The sequence below is a fragment of the Fonsecaea monophora genome, assembly GCF_001642475.1.
Source record: "Fonsecaea monophora strain CBS 269.37 chromosome Unknown Scaff38, whole genome shotgun sequence".
Taxonomy (NCBI): Eukaryota; Fungi; Ascomycota; class Eurotiomycetes; order Chaetothyriales; family Herpotrichiellaceae; genus Fonsecaea; species Fonsecaea monophora.
Window position 1 is genome coordinate 103,279 of NW_019173969.1, and position 21,637 is coordinate 124,915.

At 52.1% G+C, this 21,637-nt stretch overlaps 8 protein-coding genes across 8 annotated transcripts; 5 read left to right on the plus strand and 3 right to left on the minus strand.

The window, feature by feature from the left end:
* Positions 1-1,502: 1,502 nt before the first annotated feature.
* AYO21_05810 (hypothetical protein) lies at positions 1,503-3,132 on the minus strand (the record flags this gene model as incomplete). The annotated part of the gene is made up of 2 exons (XM_022655777.1): positions 1,503-2,178; positions 2,234-3,132. 2 exons carry the CDS (start codon positions 3,130-3,132, stop codon positions 1,503-1,505), a joined length of 1,575 nt encoding a protein of 524 aa, XP_022511889.1.
* A 255-nt stretch (positions 3,133-3,387) lies between these two features.
* AYO21_05811 (hypothetical protein) lies at positions 3,388-4,203 on the plus strand (the record flags this gene model as incomplete). The annotated part of the gene is made up of 1 exon (XM_022655778.1): positions 3,388-4,203. The coding sequence occupies one exon, from the start codon at positions 3,388-3,390 to the stop codon at positions 4,201-4,203; it is 816 nt and encodes a 271-aa protein (XP_022511890.1).
* A 161-nt stretch (positions 4,204-4,364) lies between these two features.
* On the minus strand, positions 4,365-7,553 carry AYO21_05812 (hypothetical protein; the record flags this gene model as incomplete). The annotated part of the gene is made up of 1 exon (XM_022655779.1): positions 4,365-7,553. The coding sequence occupies one exon, from the start codon at positions 7,551-7,553 to the stop codon at positions 4,365-4,367; it is 3,189 nt and encodes a 1,062-aa protein (XP_022511891.1).
* A 782-nt stretch (positions 7,554-8,335) lies between these two features.
* On the plus strand, positions 8,336-11,248 carry AYO21_05813 (hypothetical protein; the record flags this gene model as incomplete). The annotated part of the gene is made up of 2 exons (XM_022655780.1): positions 8,336-8,769; positions 8,827-11,248. The coding sequence occupies 2 exons, from the start codon at positions 8,336-8,338 to the stop codon at positions 11,246-11,248; spliced, it is 2,856 nt and encodes a 951-aa protein (XP_022511892.1).
* A 675-nt stretch (positions 11,249-11,923) lies between these two features.
* AYO21_05814 (hypothetical protein) lies at positions 11,924-12,996 on the plus strand (the record flags this gene model as incomplete). The annotated part of the gene is made up of 2 exons (XM_022655781.1): positions 11,924-12,553; positions 12,622-12,996. 2 exons carry the CDS (start codon positions 11,924-11,926, stop codon positions 12,994-12,996), a joined length of 1,005 nt encoding a protein of 334 aa, XP_022511893.1.
* A 499-nt stretch (positions 12,997-13,495) lies between these two features.
* On the plus strand, positions 13,496-17,319 carry AYO21_05815 (hypothetical protein; the record flags this gene model as incomplete). Its single annotated transcript, XM_022655782.1, has 3 exons — positions 13,496-14,014; positions 14,120-14,997; positions 15,813-17,319. 3 exons carry the CDS (start codon positions 13,496-13,498, stop codon positions 17,317-17,319), a joined length of 2,904 nt encoding a protein of 967 aa, XP_022511894.1.
* A 54-nt stretch (positions 17,320-17,373) lies between these two features.
* AYO21_05816 (hypothetical protein) lies at positions 17,374-18,798 on the minus strand (the record flags this gene model as incomplete). The annotated part of the gene is made up of 5 exons (XM_022655783.1): positions 17,374-17,657; positions 17,723-18,017; positions 18,076-18,194; positions 18,256-18,580; positions 18,637-18,798. 5 exons carry the CDS (start codon positions 18,796-18,798, stop codon positions 17,374-17,376), a joined length of 1,185 nt encoding a protein of 394 aa, XP_022511895.1.
* Positions 18,799-19,370: 572 nt separating this feature from the next.
* AYO21_05817 (hypothetical protein) lies at positions 19,371-21,273 on the plus strand (the record flags this gene model as incomplete). The annotated part of the gene is made up of 5 exons (XM_022655784.1): positions 19,371-19,506; positions 19,578-19,693; positions 19,769-19,967; positions 20,022-20,796; positions 20,895-21,273. 5 exons carry the CDS (start codon positions 19,371-19,373, stop codon positions 21,271-21,273), a joined length of 1,605 nt encoding a protein of 534 aa, XP_022511896.1.
* Positions 21,274-21,637: the final 364 nt, after the last annotated feature.

The window sequence follows — 21,637 nt, forward strand, 5'->3', positions numbered from 1 at the left end:
CTCTATACCGCTTCACATCTCCGCCTGCTCTATTCCCCATCCTTTTGGTGCGTAATAAGTCAATCAGCCATGCGTGACCTTCTTGACTGTCCCGTCCTTATCGACGTGAATGTTCAGCCTGTTTTATGCAAAAAGGTGGAAAAGGTGCAGAGTGTTAGCCTGGAACAGTTCTTGACAAGACGACAAGTAGATTTCTCGGTCGTGCCTCGCTCGTTCCTCTTCGTCTTCCATCACTACCTACCGCTTGAATGCTTCATCCTTCATTCATTCACTCATTCACTCAAACAACCAAGCCACACACAATAAACAACACGAGCATACCAAAAAGGACAGGAGAAAAAAAAAATGGTCCGTACGTACCGGTCCGGGTTATGGTCCATGGTCATCATGCCGCCCTCCTCGACGACGCGGTGGTTCTGCGGCAGGTCCTTCTTGGCAAACTGCGTCTCGTTGCTCGTCTCGCCCAGCCTCTTGCCCATCAGCTTGTTCATCCATTCCCCGGTGTTTGCGTTGCTGCCACCGCTGGAGCCGGTGTTGGTAATGCCGGGGACGACGAGAGGCATCTTTGTAAAGTTTTGGGAAGGGAGATACGGGGTAGATAGGTGGTGAGGTAGGTAGTGTCAAGGATCAAGGATCTGTGTGAGGTGAGGGTGAGGGTGAGGGTGAGTGTGTGAGGTGGGAAGTCTGTCTTTTGTCAATGGTATACTGAGGGAGAGAGGGGGATTGATATCGCTACTGTCACGGTGGGATAAATTCCAGTTCAGGTATACCAGAAGAAGAAAAAAGAAAAAGGCGAAAGGAAGAAATGAAATGGGGAGACTGATAAGAGGGCCTTTTTGTACAAATCTTGTTCCGTTTGATTGATTGATGCCTGGTCCTTGTCCCTCACATGCCTGATGATATACAGTTTTGCGTGCCCAGATGGGGAGGCACAGAGGGAACAGCCATGACGTCGTTTAACCGAGACTAAGCAGCCTTTGGTGCAACTCCTTCCTGCGTCATTGACAATTGAACAAGCAAGCCCTGAGGTCAAAATTTGTTGTACGAGGCACGTGTACAATTAATTGCACCACCCCCCATAAGACACTTTTCTCGAGCGAAGAATTACTTTGTTATTTTTTGAAGCCCCTTCCCACCCTCTCCCTACTTGAAGAGGCAAACGTGGCTGGTCAAGTTAGCAGCCCTTATCCATGACTTATCCAGATTTGCCCCCTTCCCGGCCCTCCGTGGAGGCCCGTTTGATGTCAGGATCCATGGTGCCATGCTCGTCAAAAGGGATAAAAGTACATTTGCTTTGGAATTCCTTCTCCAACAGCCAGCCATCAAGTTTGGAACAAGAATGTTGATCTAAAAGCACACACATCAGGACCGAGATGAGTTTGATCCTGATAACAGACACACGCATAAGAGGGTAGAATCCACCTTTGTTTCCACAGGTTGCTCTCGTTTAAGTGCGAAGATATCGGCATCCTCGACTGCAACTTTTTTGGCACCAGAGAGATTTAAATGTAGTCTCTGGCCGCCTTCTGCAATTCGATCATCCTCCACCCTCTCGTCTCGGGATTGTTGACTTCTTCTGGTATCCTCGTCACGCCAATGGCATACGTGACCAACTGAACTTTATCTTCCATCCCTGCTGCCAATTCATTCGTCTTTGCGTTGCGGTAGACGTGGACTTCTTGTGTCCGACAAGTGATGATGAAGACAGGGATATCGCCAGGTTCCAGTAATCGAGCATTCAAAATGTCGACATGTCTGATGTCCAGAATTCGTCCATCCGACTTCAAGCCAGCTTTGGTGTATTGCTCCATCAGAGCCGAATAGACCTGGAATTGTGCCGCTGAGAGCCACAGTTTCAAAGTTTCGACGTCGCCCTTAACGTATGCGTCGAGCACTTCTGGCAAAATGTATTCTCGCATGTCACGCAGGAAAGGTTCCAACTGGAAAGACGGGTCCATTTCGCGGAATTTCTTGATGACCATAGCCGTCTCATTCTCCGCAAAAAACCCAGCAACACGGTCGGAGATGGAACGCGCCGTCGATATTAAAGGGTTCTCGGACTCTTCGTACGTAGTTTTCATGTTGAAGAGACTCTGCATTAATTTGGAATTCTCCTTGAAATTGGTCCATGACTCTCGCCATGCCGAGTCTTTGTGAACCGTAATGTTGGTTCCAGCACTGCAATGTTTGTCAGAGTAAGATCTCACACAAAATTTTACCCTGGTGGACTTACTTTGGATCTTCAACCATGGGTTCATGATTTTTGTGAGGTGATTGTGCTTCTTTCAATCTTCGGGCTTCTTCCCTTTTCCGTCGCTCCTCTTTCTCTATCCAGCCACCATATCTGGAGCTGCTTCCATCATCAACTGCTTCCGAGACATCCTTGAACGCCTTGGTTTCGCGAATTGGCCGGGTGGCTTTTTCGATTCCTCGACCGGTAGCGTTGACTCCTTTTCGCACACCCTGCACGACGGGCGTTTCCCAGGCCCAAGCTGCGCCTTGTCCAATGGCACTGGCCGTGCTCTTCAAGACTTGCGACGTGCCCTTGGAAGCGGCCTCAGATGCCTCTCGCGCCCTTCTTACAGCATCGGACTCGGTAAACTGTTGGACGGAGCCCGAGAGGTGTTTTGTAGACTCATTCCATTCTTTGGACGCCTTAAATTCCGTTCGAAGCGTGTCGACAAAAACTTGCCACGGAGTTTTGTCGCCATGGGGTGGTGGTGGAGGAGGAGATTCTTTTCCTTCCTTTCCTTCTTTTTCTTCCTTTTCGGATTTTTCTTCCTTCTGGTCCTTTTCCTCCTTGCCCTCACTTGCTTCTTTTTCTGGTTGGCCGTCCCGTGGCGGATCCCGAACCTCTTGTTTGGGATCTTCCTTAGGCTGGGTTTGTTGGAATCGAACTCCGGAAGTGTGCAGTGATCGAAGGAGAGTTTGGCTCGAGAGAGTGAGTCGGGGGGAGAATGGCGTCAGGTGTAATGAGGAATTGAAAGATTTTGAGGGTTCGTCCGACGAGAGTAATCTTCTGTACACTGCTGTCCTTCCATACTGCGCCGACGCTCGGAGCGTGGAAAATTGACTGGTGGCTGTCACATAATGACGGACACCATGGACGGGTGCGCGACGCAATACAGTCATGCTACGGAGCGGATATCTGCAACCAGGAATAAAGAAACGAGCAGAGCACAGAAAGAAAATACTTCAGCAAGCTCGTTCATGGTCAGTTGATGCGTCTTTGAAGACGGCGGAGGAAATATCGAATTTCGGTTCCGGCTAAGCTTCCTGTTCCGTTTCTCTGTAAATCCAATTCTATCTTTCTCGAGACACACACGACCTGCACAATGCTGGGCTATTAGTCTACCGGCAACGACAAAACATCACAGCCCGGGCAAAATGGCGCATCCAAGGCCTCCTTTACTTTTGTCCATGTGTAGATCGTGCAGGAACACCTACCTCACACAGTCACGACGCACCATCTCGGACTCAAGTCCAAGCTCCTCCAGAGAACCAGAGCGGCAGCCCAGCAGACTCTCTGAACGCCTTGGGATCAAAGTCAATGAGGAAACCCCAGCAAAGGAGACGGATGCTTTGAGCCAGTTCCACGAGCTCCTACGTGGAAGCTCAAACAGCAACGCATCGTCGCAAACCACAAACAATTCGATGCGCTCCATCTTCCAAAGAGACCTCCGGAACGTCGCACAATCTGCACAAGCAGAATCCGCGGCACGACCTTCTGTCAGGAGCTCGTACACGGACGAGCCTTATCACATAAACGTCTACGCCCACCGACACAACACCCACATCACATTCACGGAACCCAACCGCAACCCGATCTTGTCCTTCTCGTGCGGCAACCTGGGACTGCGCAACGCGCAAAAGGCATCCTACGATGCAAGTTTCCAGCTCGCAGCATACACGTTTCGCAAAATGGCAGAGAAGCAGTGGAAGCTGGGAGGCAGCAAAAGTAACAAACATAACAACAACCCGTGGTGTACACTATCGAGCATAAAGAAACCCGCGTACAGTGGCTCCCCGGGTGCAGGAATCGAAGTCATCTTCCGAGGATATGGGCCAGGTAGAGAGGCCTTCCAGAAAGCACTGCTGGGAACGGAAGGCAGAATGATTAAACCTCTGATCGCGAAGGTGACGGATGGGACGAGGTTGAAGTTTGGTGGCACCAGGAGTCCCCAGGTGAGGAGATTGGGTTGAGCGAGGGGAAATGTATTTATTGTACGACTATGGATGGTTGCATAGAGGAAAACATCGATGAGTTCTGCTCCCGAATGCAGACTCGCAGGCAGAATAATCATCAGACTCTATCTGGAACTGATCACCAAGAGTGCACCTCGCTGTTCATTCCATAAGTATATTCAATATCCACCTGGTGAACTCGAGAAGTAGTCACCGGCACTAACCGGACTCAACCTCGCCGGCGACGGGCTCGAGCTCCCCTCCGAGTTCTGATCCATATTCTTACTTCTCGAACGTGGTATTTGCAACGCCCCTGTGCTAGATACTGTGCGATGGGGCTCCAAAAGCGCCGGCTTGTCCCTGAAGCCGACGCCGACGATGACCCTCCGCAACGCATCGCCCCTCGGATCGATCCCCATCATGAACCGGGCCAGTTCGGCGCACAGCTCAAAATCTCCCTTTTGCCGGGCCAGAGTCATCAGACGGATGACGTAGCCTTCGAATTTGCGGGCGTCGTAGGACTCGGACTCGTCGTTGCCCTCTTCCAGTCCCTGGAGGACAATGAGGTAGCCGCCGGCGGTTTTGAGGTCCTCGAGCTCGAGGGCTTGCTCGAACAGGGCCAGCGGGGGCGGGAGGTGCGCGAAGAGCGTGCGCCACGATGATAGCTCTGTCTTGCGGATGCATTGCACCACGGTCGATAGGTACGTTGTCGGTGGGAGGACCAGTTGGAGAAACGAGAGGACAGCCGGCAATGGCCCTTGTGCGCCATCGTCATCTTTGTCCTTGAGTCTGGGTTTGCGGTCAACTTCGTCATCGAGGACGTTGTGGAGCAATATTTCCAGTGCATGTGGAAAGTATGAGAGGTTCTGGTACTGGTTCGCCAGGCCGAATGCGGCGGCGGTGTCGCTTGCTTCACACAGTTGGTGACGAAGTATATAGGGGAGGAAAAGCTGTGTGCGGATGCTGGAGCGAAATTGGGCAAAGTTGACGTCTCGCCGCTGGAGAAGCTCGGATTCAATACCCAGCACAACACCTTTGGTGAGGAGGATGGATAAAGGGTAGAAGTCGATTGACATAGATAGTGCTGGTGATGTCTGGAGTTCTCCCGCACCATGGTGGAACAGATCCCGCACATCTGGCCAGAGACGAAGCTCATCACCGCTGAATGTCCAGAGAGAGTCTCGTAGTGAGTAATTTTGCTGGCTTCGCATTGTGAACGCTGAGCCAGCCGATGGTGTGGGTGGCGCTGATTCATCTGGGCCAGTGCTGAAGTTGAAGTATATCTGATCGCGCATGAGTATGTAGTACTCGACATGCTGAGCAATGACTCGCATATCGTATTTGAGCTCGTCCCTTTCGTTACGAGACGCTTGCAATAAGACTAACTTGTCGTCAACGAGAAATAGGACAGACGCAAACTCCACGTCTCTTGAGGGATCTCCGTTTCGAAGCTGAGAATCTGGAACGACCCAGCTGACGGAACGAACTCGGCTGGGTGCACGCACAATGCCATGAAAGGCAATTTGGCCCACTTGCACAAGCTGCGCTCCTCGGTCGGTGATATTCAGGATATAGTGGTAGAGTATGTTCTCGTAGGTATATACCAATAGTGAGTCTTCACCTGAAGGGCCCACAAACACGATGGGCATGGAAAATGCTTCGTTATGCAATGGGAAACGGCCCAGTTCGAGCTCCCGCGAGTACAGGCGCAAATCGTACCCATTAGTATTCTCAGTTGCGACGGCAAGGACATGGTTGAACCAGCACATCCCTCCGCGGATTGCAAACGAACTCTCTACCGACAAGTCAGAGAAGGTCTTCCACCTCCCACTCTGGAGACTGTAGTGGGCCAGACCCCGACGGCCGGCGATTGCAACATATCTGCCGTCTTGAGACACCACACAAGACTTGATAGGCCACTGATTGTGTAGATAAACATGGGGGTATTCGGCGTGATGCCAAAGGGATGCCTCATTCGATATAGAAGTCAAGTCAGGTAGTTCATGGCCACGATATACTGTCACTTCTGTTGGAGTTTGCAGAAGAGCACGAACGAGATTGGCGCAGGAGAAGCAGCCCATAGCAGCGCTTCGCGACATTTCCAACTTCCAGAGTCGATTGTCAGACGGGGTGATGAGGAGGATTTCGCCGCCAGCACCGATCCAAGTCGCCCGCTGGACAGCGAGAAGCCATTTCTCAGAATTGGATTCGGCGTGTGCCAGGTTTTGGTGGAAGGTTGATGCGCCCTCCTTTCCAAACACTGACCACGTACACCAACCCTGTTTGTAGCCGACAAAGAGACAGTAGCCGTCGGGGGACCATATCAGACATGTAATAGGGCCTCTGGAAGATGGCGAGGTTGAAGGTCTGAAAGTGTGAGACAACGGGATATTGCCAGCGTAGTCTTTTGCAGAATAGCAAATGATTTCCCCCGTCGACGTAGCAATGGCGATGAGAGAGAACCGGGCATTAATACTCGCAAATGTCGCTCCTGAGGATGACTCGGGTTTATGAAAGCAATAGCCGTCAAACAATCTGGTTGCGGGGGTCGTAGATCCCCTTGAAGATGGGATGGAGTCATCGGAAGAGGGTGCCCGCGTCAGCTGGGGTTTGATCCGCTGCACTGCATATGCGTGGCCGTCCTGCGATAGCCACACTGAAAGATTCATGGCTCTGTCATGGATCATGGTCGATATGCTTGACTTTTCTGTAATCCAGTCCATCCTATTCAGCAATTGTGCTACCGCATTGGAGCCATCCTTCTGAAGGTCCCATCTAATACATTGCACTGCAGCAGGCTTGGTCGTTGCCACAATGATCTCCGAATCGAGGGCGTTGATTGAGTTGATCCCAGCATCGATCTTAATGGCTCTCCGGAAGCGCAGGAGAACCTCTGGAACTCCAATGGTCTCATCCGTCCCAAAACTCCGCATTATATTTTGCCGCTTCGCCTGGCTATACCCATACTGTTGTTGCAGGACCCGGGCCGTCTGATCACTCTCTACCGAGTATAACATCAAATAGCTTCCCTCTGTGCGAATGACCAAGGTGGTTCCATCTGGTTTGAACGCGAGGCCGAGATTTTTGCCATAAGTTTCTAACGACTTTGACGATCGCGAGAGCGAGGCCAGGACAACCACAGGACGCGTTGACCAAAGATCTAATCGAACAGAGCTGATTGTCGCAAAGACGTGGTCATGTCGGGCAGCTTGAAGGTCGATTATAGCATTGGTGTCATCGTCGGTGGAATCATTCTTCTCTGCCTCCCCGCCTTCATGGTGGGCTTCTGTTTCTTTCGGTTGGTGGCCAGTTACAGTGCCAGGTCCATGGTATGCGAAGATTTGCGGCACGCTGCACGGCCAATACATAATTCGACAGATCAAAAGCCACCCACATATCTGTTGACGGCCATCTTTTTCGCGCTGCCACCTCAATTGACCCGATTACCTAGTACTTGACAGAGTTCAAAGGTGTTGTCAAGATGAATTGGTAGAGGAGTCGGGCCGATCAGATGCCAAGAATATTGTACATGCACTAAACCTAGATTGGATGAGCCCCTGTCAGGCAGACACTGGTCAGGAGTGATCACGTGAGTATGCAAGTTCTCGGTCACGTGTCAGACCCCAAAGACATTCTTTCTCGGGATTGACACGATTGCCCTGTCGTTGTTGACCTCAGATCATCACCCGGTAACATATCTTCGCTACGATTCCTCAGAAAATGAAGCATGTAAGGGCACTGTTCATGTGCGATCCTCTGGGGACCTTACAGCCAAGCCACTTCCGTAGAATATCAGGCAAGGCAGAAACTCTAGGCAGCCACCAGATATACGAGGCGACTAGCTGTCAACCTTGCCGCGTGACTCTAGCACATAAAGGGCCGAAGCCACAGTCATCCGCCGCAGCATGAGATAACGACAGATAGTTGAGCTCGAGAAGCCCAAAAAAATTGGTTCCGCACGGCTGGGACTGCAGGGCAATGAAGGTGAGTCTCGCATTGGTGGTACGAGGTTTGACGCTCCAGACCAACGGTGATAACGACCATCAATCCTCGCCTCTGTCTCCCCACAAATCTCTACCACACGTCACACAATCAAGAGTCTCAGTCTGGCTGTCTCATCATCTCAGCCCAGTTGTTTCTGTGAGGCAAAATGGTTCTCGATCCCATTACTGCACTTAGCCTTGCGGGCAACGTCCTCCAGTTTGTCGACTTCGGTTCTCGAGTCCTGTGCACATTTCGTGCCATCAAGGCTAACGGCGGCCTACCTAACATGGAAACACTTGAAACCTTTACGACGGATGTTTTGGACCTGACTGCGCGATTGCAGCAATATCCGCCCAGCAACAGCAATCAGGATGCGGCTAGTTGGGAGGTTGGCATTCTGAAAGCGAATGAACGATGTCAACGTGCCGCTAAAGTCCTGGTGGATGCAGTTGAGAAGATAAAGAAACTTCACACCGAGCGTTTTGGCGCTATTCGGCAGGCTTTTTCTTCGGTGTTCAAAGGGAGGGAAATCAGTGCTCTTGCGCGAGATCTCGAAACGGCGAAAACCGAACTCACTCTCCATCTTGTTGCGTATCTGAGGTAAGAATCGAAATTCGCGAGTGGCACGGCCGTGATAAATGATAACAATTGCTCCAGCACCCAACATGACACCGACCTTGAAGAGTTGCTTCGTGCGAGCAAAACTGCCGAAGCCGCTCTGTTGAAGGCGGTAAGGACCGACCATGAGGATATCAGCTACCAACTAGACAGACTGAAAGCAGTTATTAAAGAAGAACATTCGGCCACTCAGAAGGCCATAGGCGACTGGCAGTCATCTTTTGGCTGTGAACTGGCTGTGAAGTTAACGGGGATCGCTGAGAACACCAGGCAGCAAGTGACAGAGGAAGCTCAGAATAGGATGCTGATCAGCTTGTACTTTGTGCAGTGGGGAGACAGGGAGGCCATGATATCTGAAGCTCACAAATCAACCTTTGCATGGATATTCGGCAAAGACTTTGCGTCTTCATTGAAGGAAACAACATTCACAGATTGGCTGGAAAATGACCAGCCCAAACAGGGGTTGTTCTATATTAGAGGCAAGCCTGGGGCAGGGAAGTCATGTCTTATGCGGTATTTGACCAGGCATTCTCAACTGACGACTTCCTTGCGAAAATGGGCTGGTTCGAGGAGACTACTTTTGGCAAGTTGCTTCTTCTGGAGGGCCGGGACACCACTCCAGAAATCTCTGACGGGGATGCTTAGAGTCCTCTTGTACCAGCTTCTCAAGCAGGAACCGTCGCTTATGCGGATCGCACACCCAGAGCGCTGGCATACCTACTACTATGGACAAGCGGATTTGGACGACTGGTCCGAACAAGAGCTCACAGCTTCTATTGCTCGTCTTTTCAGTCTGGCTTCTGGCTCCTTTCGGTTTGTGATCTTGGTCGATGGCCTGGACGAATATGAAGGTACGGAATCACAGCGGCAAAACCTGGTCAATATGTTCGCCCGCATCGCTTCGGAGCATGACAATGTAAAGATATGCGTCTCAAGTCGGCCGTGGCCTGTTTTCCGGGAAGGACTCAAACGGTTTTCGAGCCTCAATCTCGAGGATTTGACCAGAAAGGATGTTGCCACTTATGTACGAGATCATTTCGAGGAGGATGTGCATTTTAGGGAGTTACGGGCCATCAAACCTACGCAATGCGACGATCTCCAATCCCAGATTGTGGACAAGGCGCAGGGCGTTTTCCTCTGGGTCATCCTCGTTGTCCGAGACATGCTACAGCGTCTGCAAAATGGAGCAACCATCACAAACCTTTTCCGAAGACTCGACATGCTCCCTGCCGAGTTGGATGACTTCTTCATGCAAATTGTCGAATCGATAGATGCATCGGAGCGCGCTGATGCGGGAAAGATCTTTCAGATCGTGACAGCGCTCCCAAAGGCGCACAGGACAGTGCTAGCCTTGTCGTTTACAGAGGAAGAGCATGTTGACTTTGCGTTGCATCTCGAAGACGACGATTTGACGGAGCAAGCGATTCATCAGCACATATCCTCAACAAAGAGACGACTTAACAGCAGGTGCAAGGGCCTCCTCGAAATGGGAGCGGAGATTAAGAGAGCAAGATGGGTTGACTGGCAAGTTGAATTCCTACACCGTACTGTCTACGATTTTTTCTGTCAGAGCGAACTTTTGCGCACCCGACTCAGCACATACACCAGTGGCAGCATAGACGTGTCGCGGTACATGTGCAATGCTTCACTCGTGGAGTTTCTTGCTTTGGCAGACACAGACAGCCTCCGAGCGATGCACACGGAGGCTGGCGAAGACGGCATTGCCACCGCAGTAACCTTCCTCCAATATTCCTCGCAGAACGACCGTGAATCTGGTTCCGTGCCATTCAGCCTTTTAACGGTCTTTCGACAACGGCTGATTGCAAATTGGGATCCTTGGGGTTTGCGGGATTGCGCGAGAGTAGTCATATTCCAGAAAATGTTCAGTCAATGGCGCTTTGTCCATCCGCTCACGCACTGGCAAGGGGACAGAGGGTCTTTCTTGGGGTTGGCAGCCCAATTCGGCTTGACTCGCTTCCTACGTGCACAATTAGACGCAAGCTTTGTGGGGAACTTGGACAGGCTGCTCGATCTCGCGCTGGAGCCTGTTCCCATATTCCAGCAGGAGAGGGTAACGCCTTCATCTGAAATTGTGGCTCTATTGCTCGAACGCGCCCGGAAGCCTCTGACCGATTTCTACGGCCGGGCATCTCAGGTCAGGTTGGAAGACAAGGCTGCAAAGATGATCAGCCTCTTGGCTCGGTACAGCAAGCAATTTCCTGACGGAAAAATGGACGAGGCCTGGGCAGACGTGGTCGCTTTGCTCATTGATTACGGTCTGTTCCGTGTGCCACCGGGTTTTGGCAGGGAAGTCCAAAGTAAGACGTTAGAATTCCTCGGGACAGAAGCCAGAGAGTGCTTGAGGGCTAACTTTGAGCCTGCCCAAGTGGAGAGACTGGAGGATCTGATATTTAGGAAAGAGTACGAGTTTGTCAACACCGTAGATGTACCACAGAGATAGATCAAATGATGGATAGTATTCAGCCTTGGAAGTGCTCATTCTTTCTTATCTGACACAGGGGATTCAGCAAGATCAAAGGCTGATGAGGCTCGCCTGATTACTGGATTAACACGAAGACCCCCTTGCAGAGGATCAGGAAAGACTGTTCCTGGTCATTACTGGACATGGATGTCGTCTGTCATCAACCTTGTGTCCTGCGCGGCCGCTTAAATGCCTGGATCGGGCAATGGCACGGCGAAGCGAGGAATCGCCCAATCACATTAGAATGGGGCAATCTCGCCACTCTGAGCACATACGAGCAGCACGAGTAGGTGTCTTTCAAAGCAAGTGAACAAAAGCCATCTATCCCTTATCACATTCATCTTATGCTAGATAGCATTGACCACTGTATTTATAATAATCCCCGTGTGCATATTGCCATTGCCCGTAAGGGATTCTGCTCGGACGAATATTATGCCTTTTCAACCAAGTACAAAAGCCCAGCAACGACGGGACGCTGGCAAAGATGCTCAGCCAGACACAACCTGCTCGAACCGTCGACGCGGTCAAACCTCGCCGAGCCAGACCTTGCAAAGTCTTTCGTTCCTCATCCTGCTTGCCTCCGAAACCTCATTCGAATAAGCGCCCATTCCAGGCACAAGCCCTGTCCTGACCGAAGGGCGAACGTTCCTCGCGATGTCAACCAAAGTATCAAAAACAGTCTTGATCACGGGTGGTAACGGCGCCCTGGGCTCACAGATCGCCTTTGCGATTGCAAAAGCACATCCGGATGTATTTTTCATCCTTACCGCACGCAGGGACAATGATGTCCAGGCCCAGAAGATCTCGACCCAGCTCCACAACCGGGGCGTGACGGCCTTCGAATTCCTCACTCTCGATCTCGGACGCTTCACATCGGTCAAGACCTTCGCAGCCAAAGTCACCGAAAAGGTGCGGTCAGGAAACATCCCGCCAATTGCTGTTCAGGTCAATTCTGCCGCATATTCGTCGTACATAGTGGATGAGAAAACGCAGGACGGGTTTGATCCTGTATACCAGACGAATGTGCTGTCGTCGTTCCTTTTGACGACGTTGTTGCTGAAGGGGGCCTTTCAGATGGAAAAGGGCAAGCCTCGGGGGAAGGTCATCAACATCACCAGTGAGACCGTCACGTTGGGCAAAGCCGACTTCTTTGACACCTGGGGACCTACCGAGAAGAACCCTATTGGCTCGCACTTGTCGATCATGCAAGGGTTGACCAGATACGGCAGCAGTAAATTGATTGGAGATATTGCCATGTACACCTTGAAGGAGAAGATGTTGAAGGTAAGACGACCCGTCGGCAATCCTGAAGCCCATATACATGCACGGCTGACATTTGGCTTATGACTTAGGCTGGAGTCAACTCCGTGAATATCTTTTCATTGGACCCTGGAGGGATGAATTCCAACAGTAATCTATCGCGAGGATCTATGCCGACTGCCCTGCAAGTCAGTGCAACGATCCTGTCATTCCTGGGACCTATTGTTCGATGTTTCCAGAAAAGCCTCATAAACCATCCCCGGGTGCCAGCCGCGGCCGTTGCCCAAGCAGCGTTCGATGCCTCAACCGAAGGCGGAGCCAAGGAAGTCTATTACGTACTGGATGACGAGATTGGACTGAAACGCATAAGCAAGGCCATGGAGGAGCACAAAGACAAGGTCCTCGAGCAGGTGTTGAGGGACACTGGGATGACACTTGAGCAACTCCTTGTCTGGCCTGAAAAATAGCGGGAGCATAACTACATTGATAGGTTGCATTAGGGGGTTTAGTGGAGGTACAGAAAGTTTCAAGGTGTAAGGAGTCTGTAATATTTACCCTAGCGTGCCTATTTTCTCCAGTTAGGCTATAATAAGGACGAGATGAGGTAATAATAGCACCGCTAGACCTACTGAAAACGGTTAGTGCATTTTCCGAGTTTGAGGTAGAGGTAATTAATTATCGGCGCCCTCCCTTATCTTCAAATGAAGTAGAGCGTCCTAGTTTCCCTTTCCAGCCAACCAACCGACCAACCAAGAGTCTCAACTCTCAACGTCCTTGCAGTCAACGCCCACCAGACCCAGCCATCACACTCCGCTCGGCATGGCGGGATGCTGGACCTGTCGTCTGCGGAGGAAGAAATGCGACGCGCAGAGGCCCACCTGCAATGTTTGCCGCATGCTGTTAATTCCCTGTTATGGATATGGGCCCAAACCTGGGTGGAAGGACGGCGGACCGCGAGAGAAAGAGATGGTGGCAGAGATTCGCAGCGGAGTCAAGGCAACAACGGATAGTCTACGCCGCGCACGCGCCCTCCATGCCTTGCGACAAAAACACCCTCTGACGGCAACGGATGGCACGCCCAAGCTGTTAGCAGGTCTTGAAGGCGTGACACCAACGTGGCGTCCGACGCATTCGGATGAGCAACTCCTGGACGAGTATTTCGACCATGTTTTCCCCCTTCAGTTTCCCTTTTATGTGGCTTCTCTTCCTGAAAGGGGCCACGGCTGGCTCCGTGCTCTGATGGTGAGATGTGAACCCCTGTGCTATGCAGCACTTGCCCTGGTTCTCGTCTATCGCGATCCGAGCTCGCACCGTCCCGACGCCATCCGTGGGCGGCCGCGCGAGAACGAGCAGCAACGGCTCTATGGTCTAGCCGTAACTGGCTTGCGGCAACACATTGACCGCTTAAGCGAGAAAAGTGTCCAAGAAAGTCTGCGGGATGGGATTGAAGTGTTCGCTTGTGTCGTCTATTTGATAATGCTCGAAGTAAGTCTCGGCGGGGGCGGTGCAGCCGCCATAGTCAGAGCCCACAGTTCTTTTCTAATGCCAAGTTTTCTCTAGAACTCGAGGGGCCGACTTGATGCCTGGCAGAAGCACATGATTGCATCTCCAGGCATGTTTCCCTATCTGCAAGCTTATTGCCTGGCTTTCCCGTACCACCGTCTTTCTGCTTTGTATGACGAAGGCAAGCAGATCGAAGAAGCAATCAGTCAGGCAAGCTCCACTGACTCCTCACTTGCCCTTGTGGATCATGTGGCCGTAGAATTCTTCAGTGCTGTTTTCCTCTGGTTCGATACCTTGGCCACTGTCTCAACAGGCTGCAAACCTCAATTTGCCGACATCTGCGCGGCCGCTTTTGGCGCCTCGGACAGCAAGGTGCGACTACGGAAAATCATGGGTTGCGAGAACTGGGTGATGGTCATCATTCGGGACATCGCAGTGCTTGATGGATATAGGAGGGGTGGACAGGAAGGACAACTTCGGAGAGGCGAGGATGTTTGCCAAAAATATATCGAGCTCAAGGAGCGTCTACAACTGGGTCTCGCTGAACCCTGGGAGAGCTACCTCCCACTTTTGGCAAGGGGATCCACAGACAGAGCAGCGGAGACTTGGCTGGTCCAGGCTACTCCCATCGTCACCCATGTCTTCGCCTGTGCAGCTCTGGTTTACCTGACCGTCGTTCTGTCTGGCCCTGATCCCCATCTTCCTGAGATTCGGGACGCCGTTTCCAGATCGCTGAAAATATTCAGTGTCCTACCCGATGTTCGGTTGCTGCATGCCATGCTCTGGCCTTTTTGCGTTACCGGATGCATGGCACTCAAAGACCAAGAGTCTTTGTTTGAGGAGTTGGCGGTGAAGGCCGGCACCTTGACTCAAGGACCTGGTGTTTGGTTGAGGGCTCTTCAGGTGATGAAGACATGCTGGCAGATCCGGAGTGAGGGGAGCCAGGATCACCCTTCCGCCGATTGGTATACTGCCATGTCGACATTAGGCGCCCAAGTGCTTCTTATATGAGGGTTATCGTCATCCTGTCTGGTGGAAGGGAATTAGACAGCTAAAATCTCGAGAATGAATGTAAACATCAACGAAATCCAATTGTATATGACAAAATATTGGCTTTTCATCCTTGAGTGTCCTACACATTTTAAGTGGTTGTGGCCTCGAAAAGCGTAAACCTAACATTCGGAAAGGGCGGGTCATGGGGGCGTTGTGTTATTGAGTTTTGTATCCTAAGCCGCCTCAGGTCCACCTGAGGCGGGGAATTTGAACTTGACATTTTTCATGTCTGCGTCCACGTCACTACAGAATCATCCTTCTACACAAGTGAAATCGCCACCACCAGAACCTCACAATGGCGCAGAACATCAGCTCCTCTTGATCCTCTCCACAATCAATCCATCAATTGCCCAATGTTTACCTCATTTCCCACCCAAGGACTCCGTTCGTTGGGAAACGGCCAGAACTCTGCTGCCACATCGGCGACAGGGAGGGCTTGCGACTCCTGCCGAAGGCTGAAAATCAAGGTACATAACTCAGGACTCTGCATTGGACATCGTTCTGAAGATGGCGTCGATTAGTGTCGAAACGCAAAGTCTCAGACAATCGAGTCTTGCAGTCAGTGTCTGAGGGCGGGTCTGAAATGCACTTACGAAGAGAAGCCTGCAAAACGTGGCCGGCGGCGACGAGGGTAAGCATGAAAGCGAGTGAGCACCGTACGTCTCTGACGGTCCGCACACAGACACGCCCACGAGAGCACCCTTCCCTACTCTGGAAGTCTGATTAGGTTGAACTCTCCAACCTCTCGAATATCTGAACTCTCGCCTACGGCTCCATCTGGAAACCTTGCAGAGCACGAGTTCGAGTTTGACGGTCTCGCCCAGGGCATCGTACCTGATGGATACTGTGAGAGATTTGATGCTGATGGTCAAAACTACGCGTTTGAGTCTCAGACTTCTGACTCGGGCACGATTGCTGTCAACGACGACCCATGTATGATACAAGATGTGTTACTCCCAGAGGATGAACTATCCAGGGGCGACGACATCTGGAACGCTATCGACGAGTTTTTTGACACCCTGTATGTTGTGTTCCCGATCCTGTCATACGCAAGCCTTGCTTCACGTCTGATCATCGAACCCGCATGGCGTGCCATTCCTGAATTCCGCACGCTACTCTTGTCCATTCGGGCAGTGAACGCAGCGGGGCAATTTCGCATGGCTCCATCAGATACGGCACATCTTTCGGAGCTCATTACCCAAGTTGAGAAGTCACGCTTGGAATACGACTTTGCCGACCCTCCAACTCTCGATAGTGTGGTTGTCTCTTTGTTTCTTTTCACCGGCAATAATGTCCTCGAAAAACACAACCGCGCATTCCTGTACCTGGACGAGGCGCTGTCTCTCCTGGAGGTGGTGGGCGTTGCCGACGAAGAAGAGCGGCACCGAAAGGCACAAATTGAGCAGGTGCTCTTCAACACAGAAGCTGCGACCATGGCAATCTATGCGAACCAAGGTCGACGGCGGCGGGCTCGCAGGCCACGGGAAGTTGTGGACCTACCACTGAGGGCATCCCACACCCTCGGCGCCCTTGATGAATCCGACAGAGTTGCTCTGCACCTATTGAGACGCCTTACTGAAATACATCTCGCCGAGAATGCAGAAGCGTTTGACGAAATCGACATTGATTCTGAGGCTGACATGGCAACGCTGTTCGGGGCAGTTTTCAAACGCCATCGGTACTCCCGTATACAAGCAGCTGACGTGGTTGTCACGCGGCAATGGCAACTTTCAACAAAGCTCGTTGCCAACCTCAAAATGGGCATCGGCATCTCTCCGAGATTACAGAAATCGGTCGAGGCCCTGGGTCTTGCAGCCATGTCTTGGATTTGCTTACTGGGAGAAGGCGAACTACGAATCGTGGGTCTCGGGAAACTGTCTAGCCTTGCGCAGAACATCCGCGTCCTGGCAGGGAGAAGCCAGTGTCAATACATTCTAGGTGGCCTCGCTGGCGCTGTCATCAAGGAGGATCATGAGAAGATCTTTGCACCTCAACTCGCAGAGGTGGTCATGCCTCTGATTTCGACAGTACCTGCATCGCTCAATACCCGGCCGCCCTACGAATATCAGAGCCTGAGGTCTCAGGCACGGACAGCGATACAAGTTGAGCCTATGAGTGGTCGCGTCTTCGAGACCAATAGCAATTCATGGGATCCTTCAACATCGAATGATGCTGAGCAGACTTATGATGGCAATTCACTGGACCCTATCGATCGATTTATTGATCTCTCTTGACGAAACATAAATATCACAAGATCGCATCCATTCTATCATAAATCAAGAGCCTGCTCAGGCAAAAGCTGCCATAAAGACGTCCCTCTGATCTTCAATCCACTTCCTTGTCACATCAGCATTCAATGGAAAGGTGAAGCCATGAGGTACACCAGGGAGAATCTCTTCAGTGACGCTTGTGCCAAATGAGCGAAGCAGCTGTGCATACGCGAGGCCTTGAGGCATCAAAAAATCGCAGGCTGCAACTGTAACGTGTGTTGGGGGGTGTTGTGAGATGTCTTTGACCATCAGAGGAGATGCGAGAGGATCGTATATGTCGGTGGCGTTGCCGAGATAAAGTTCTTGACAAAGGAACGATCAGTAGGTCAGTTTCTCACTGACTCGGCATGCTACGTGGAAAACATACCATATACTTTCTCGAATTCCTTGACCACCAGCTCCGGGGCCAACGGTACGTCCGCAACTGCTTGCTCGTTGTGGCTTTTTCCACAGGGGCGTTGCTTGTTGAATGTTTCCAGCACCTTCAGGTGGCCAGTCACAGGAACCACAAGGCTCGCTAACCGCAGACTTGGATATCCCGTCACGGAACGCTCCTGGGTATGTTTGATGCTAACAGCCGCCGCAAGATTTCCACCTGCCGAGGCACCCCATACACCCATGCGCGAGGTGTCGATGTGGTATTGGTCGGCGTTTCGGACTGCCTGGCAATTCGCTTTAGCCTTCAGTTCGTCTTTGCTTTCGGGCAAGCCAAGTACATACCCATGCAATGGCTTCACAACAGTCATCTAAAGCGGCTGGGAATGGGTGCTCGGGGGCAAGCCTATAATCAACGCCGAGAATGACAGCGTCAAGCTCAGACGCGAAGAATGTCGCAATGACTATTGTTGCAGTCAGTCTTGGCCGTAAATCTTAGACATTGCGCTCATAGTGGTGACTCACGATCGTCGCCACAGGGGTTCCCATGGATCCAGCCACCACCGTGGAGCATGAATATAGCAGGTCTGAGCTTCTGCTTGGGAGCATTGTCCCCGAGCTCGGGCTCGTATACACGTATTATGAATTTGTTCTGGCTTCCATCTGAGCACTGCACGGATACATCGGATATGTCGACCTTGGCTTCAGGCCGTCGGCGTTGGAATTTGCATTTGGCTCTATGTTCGGCAAGAGGTCCTTTCAAGAGAACATTGTCGATCCACTTGCGCATAGCCTCGACGTCGGTACCTCCTGGGGCTGTTGTCCAATCGACCGGCAGCTTTGCCAGTTCCTAGACTCGAGTCAGCCTTTTGTTTGCTCGAGGACTGTTGGTCCGGGACATCTCACCTGTAAGAAATTCAAGTTTGGGGCTTGTAGTTTGTTCACGGGATTCGGCTCCATCCCCTGGAGCCTGCAGAGCAGTTCCAGCTCCGGTGAGATTTCAGCATCCCCGAAGGGGGTAGAAGGCGGCTGGGCCTCAGTTATCCCTGCAACTGAAACTGCGGCCATGGTTCGATCGGATCTTTGAGAAGAAGCCAACCCAGCAGGGAAAAGTCAGTTGTTTTAATCTCTCGTGTCCCTCATGGCCAGGGCGAGGCCTGGGGTGGTTGTCCTCGGAGGGTTTCAAAGGATAAATGTATTTGATCCATTTGGGGAAATTCCGTTTCTGGACAAATTCCCCAAGTGGCTTAGTGAGGGGCACATTTATCAACGCCACCGCGTTGGCGAGGCTGCGCACAGTTTTCAAGGGTTCTTGTTCCATTCAAAACATTTCCACAGACCCGTACATTTGCCTGCTCACTGCACGCCATACAATTCCCCATGGGGAAGAAGTCCACGGTCCTCTCTGGTCTTGGATCCTCTGGCTTCTCTTAGACGGTCCCCCTGACCTCCATGGATTTCCCCATGGGAAAGGAGTGGATAGTCGTGTCGCCTCCCAGACCTTTGCTACTCATGACCGAGGACAACTGACGGATCACGCCATATAACATACAGAATCCCACTTGCACTGCTAAACAGGTCTTCCATATTCTACCACACCACCACCACCACCATCACCGACTACTTTGCTTTCTCCAACAATGGGTTTGTTAGCAGCCAAAGACGAAACCACCATGCACGAGGAGCGTGTCTCGGATGCCACCCAGGATGCGACCGTGGTTGATCGCAACATCCATCACCCCACAGGCTGGTGGAACTGGAGAATCGTCCTGTCCAGTGAGTCTTTGCTCTCGCGCAGCCCAAGGCTCGACGTGGCCAGAGCAACCTAGCTAACCTGGCGTGTCTAGTGATAATCGTGGGGTTGTCGATGGGACTTTACGGCTATGACAACAGCTTTGTCAGCCCGCTGATGAGCTTGCCTTTGATGATTGAGAAATATCAGGGTTACGGAGTGGCCTTTACAGTAAGTGGTGCCGTGGACGCTTGTGGTCTTTGGTAAAAGTCCTCGCAACGTCACTAACGAGTGCGTCAACTATAGGCCCACAATCTCGATGTTCTTGTCACAGTTCCCCTGGTCGGCGCCGCCATGGGTACGTTTCTCGCCACTCCCGCGATGAAGTACTTTGGCCGCAAGAAGACTTTTATCGGCGCCTACTTCCTGCTCTGCACTCCCGGCTCGTTTCTACAGCTATTTTCCCCCAACATCAGTAGCATGACGGTGGGAAGATTCTGGAATTGTGAGTGACGACGAATCCACCAACGGTGTTGACAGAGTCTAATTGATATCTCAGATCTGGGGATCAGTGTTCTGACAACCACGGCTCCGCTTTACCTGTCGGAACTTGTCCCTGCCCATGTACGCGGCAGAGCGGTTGGCTTTTGCGTAGCAGGAGTGGGCGCCGTGGCCATCATCGCGACGACCATCGTGTGGGCGACCGAAAGGATCGACGACGAGAGGCAGTACAAGATCCCTTTGGCTGTTCAAGCCGCCTGCCCCGTGGCCTTTGGCTTCCTGACCTTTCTCTGCCCCGAGTCGCCGCTCTGGTATCTCCAACACGGCAAGCTCGAGGAGGCCCGACGCATCCTCATGTCTATTCGCAACCAAAAGACGGACATTGTCGACGCAGAAATCTCCATGTACCGGATCACTCTCGAAGAAGAAGCCGAGATGCGGAAACAGACCAGGTTCTGGGACATTTTGAATCGCGCCAACCTCAAGCGAACCCTCACCGCCGGTGCTTTGATCAGCGCAAGTCAAGTGGGTGGACAGATCCTGGTCGGGACCTATTCGACCGTCATCCTCGTGCAGAGCGGGGTGGGAAACCCGTTCCAGATGACCGTCGTCATCGCGTGCCTCCAGTTTCTGGGGACCATCGTCGGCCCTACCTTGGTGGACAGGGCTGGGCGCCGACCCGTGGCCCTCGTCGGCTTTTCCCTCCTCTTCCTGCTCAACATGGCTGCTGGGGGTTTAGCAGCCGCCGGACTGACGACGAATAGCCAGAGACTGGGCCTTGCCTCTGTCTTTATCATCTTTGGCTTTGTCAATGCCGTCTCGTTCCAATCTTTGTATGCCACTTCTTTCGCCCCCCCCCGCCCCCCTCCTCCCCTCAACTCTTTTCTTTTTTTTCTAAAGTACCAATGCTAAACATTCTTGGAACTCACAGGGCCTATGTTCTCCCCACCGAAATCGCCACGCCCACCCTGCGCGAGCCCACCATGACGTGGGCCATGTTCTGGTCGTACGTGACGGCCATCATCACGACGTTTGCCATTCCGCAGATCACGGCCGCCGACGCCGGCAACCTGGGTGCCAAAGCCGCCTTCATCTTCGCCGGCTGCGTCTTGATCACGACCGTTTGGGCCTACTTTTACATTCCCGAGACAAGGGCCCGCACCGTCGTCGAGGTCGACGAGATGTACGCCCTCAAGCTGCCCATGCGGAAGTGGAGACATTACCAGTGCCAGACTGTCCAGCTCACCGCCGAGATTGTCGAGCACAAGAGTGCGGGTGCGGACCACTCCGAAGCGGGAGCTGCGGTCTAGCAATGGGCGGAGATCATGGGTGTGATGTGGATCACATGTCTCAAGGGAAGAATCCTGTGTGTGTGTTCCGATCTATGTCGAGTTGGTTGTCGGCGCGAAAAGTTGGGGTTTCAATGCAAGTGAATGGCATTCCAAGGGGTGAGGGTGAGTTACGTATCTCAAGACTTTGCCAGGTGGTTCCAAGTAAATGTATATAGCCCTACGAGGATCTATCTGTCTGTCTGTCAGGGTAATGCCCCTAGTCCCTTACCCCACCCTCGTCAAATAGACGGAATCTCTTGACTTTCACCTTCACCGTCCACGCGTCCTAGATCTCTAGAGTGCCATCAGGTCCCAATGGTTGTTGTTCAGCTGCCAGTCTCGG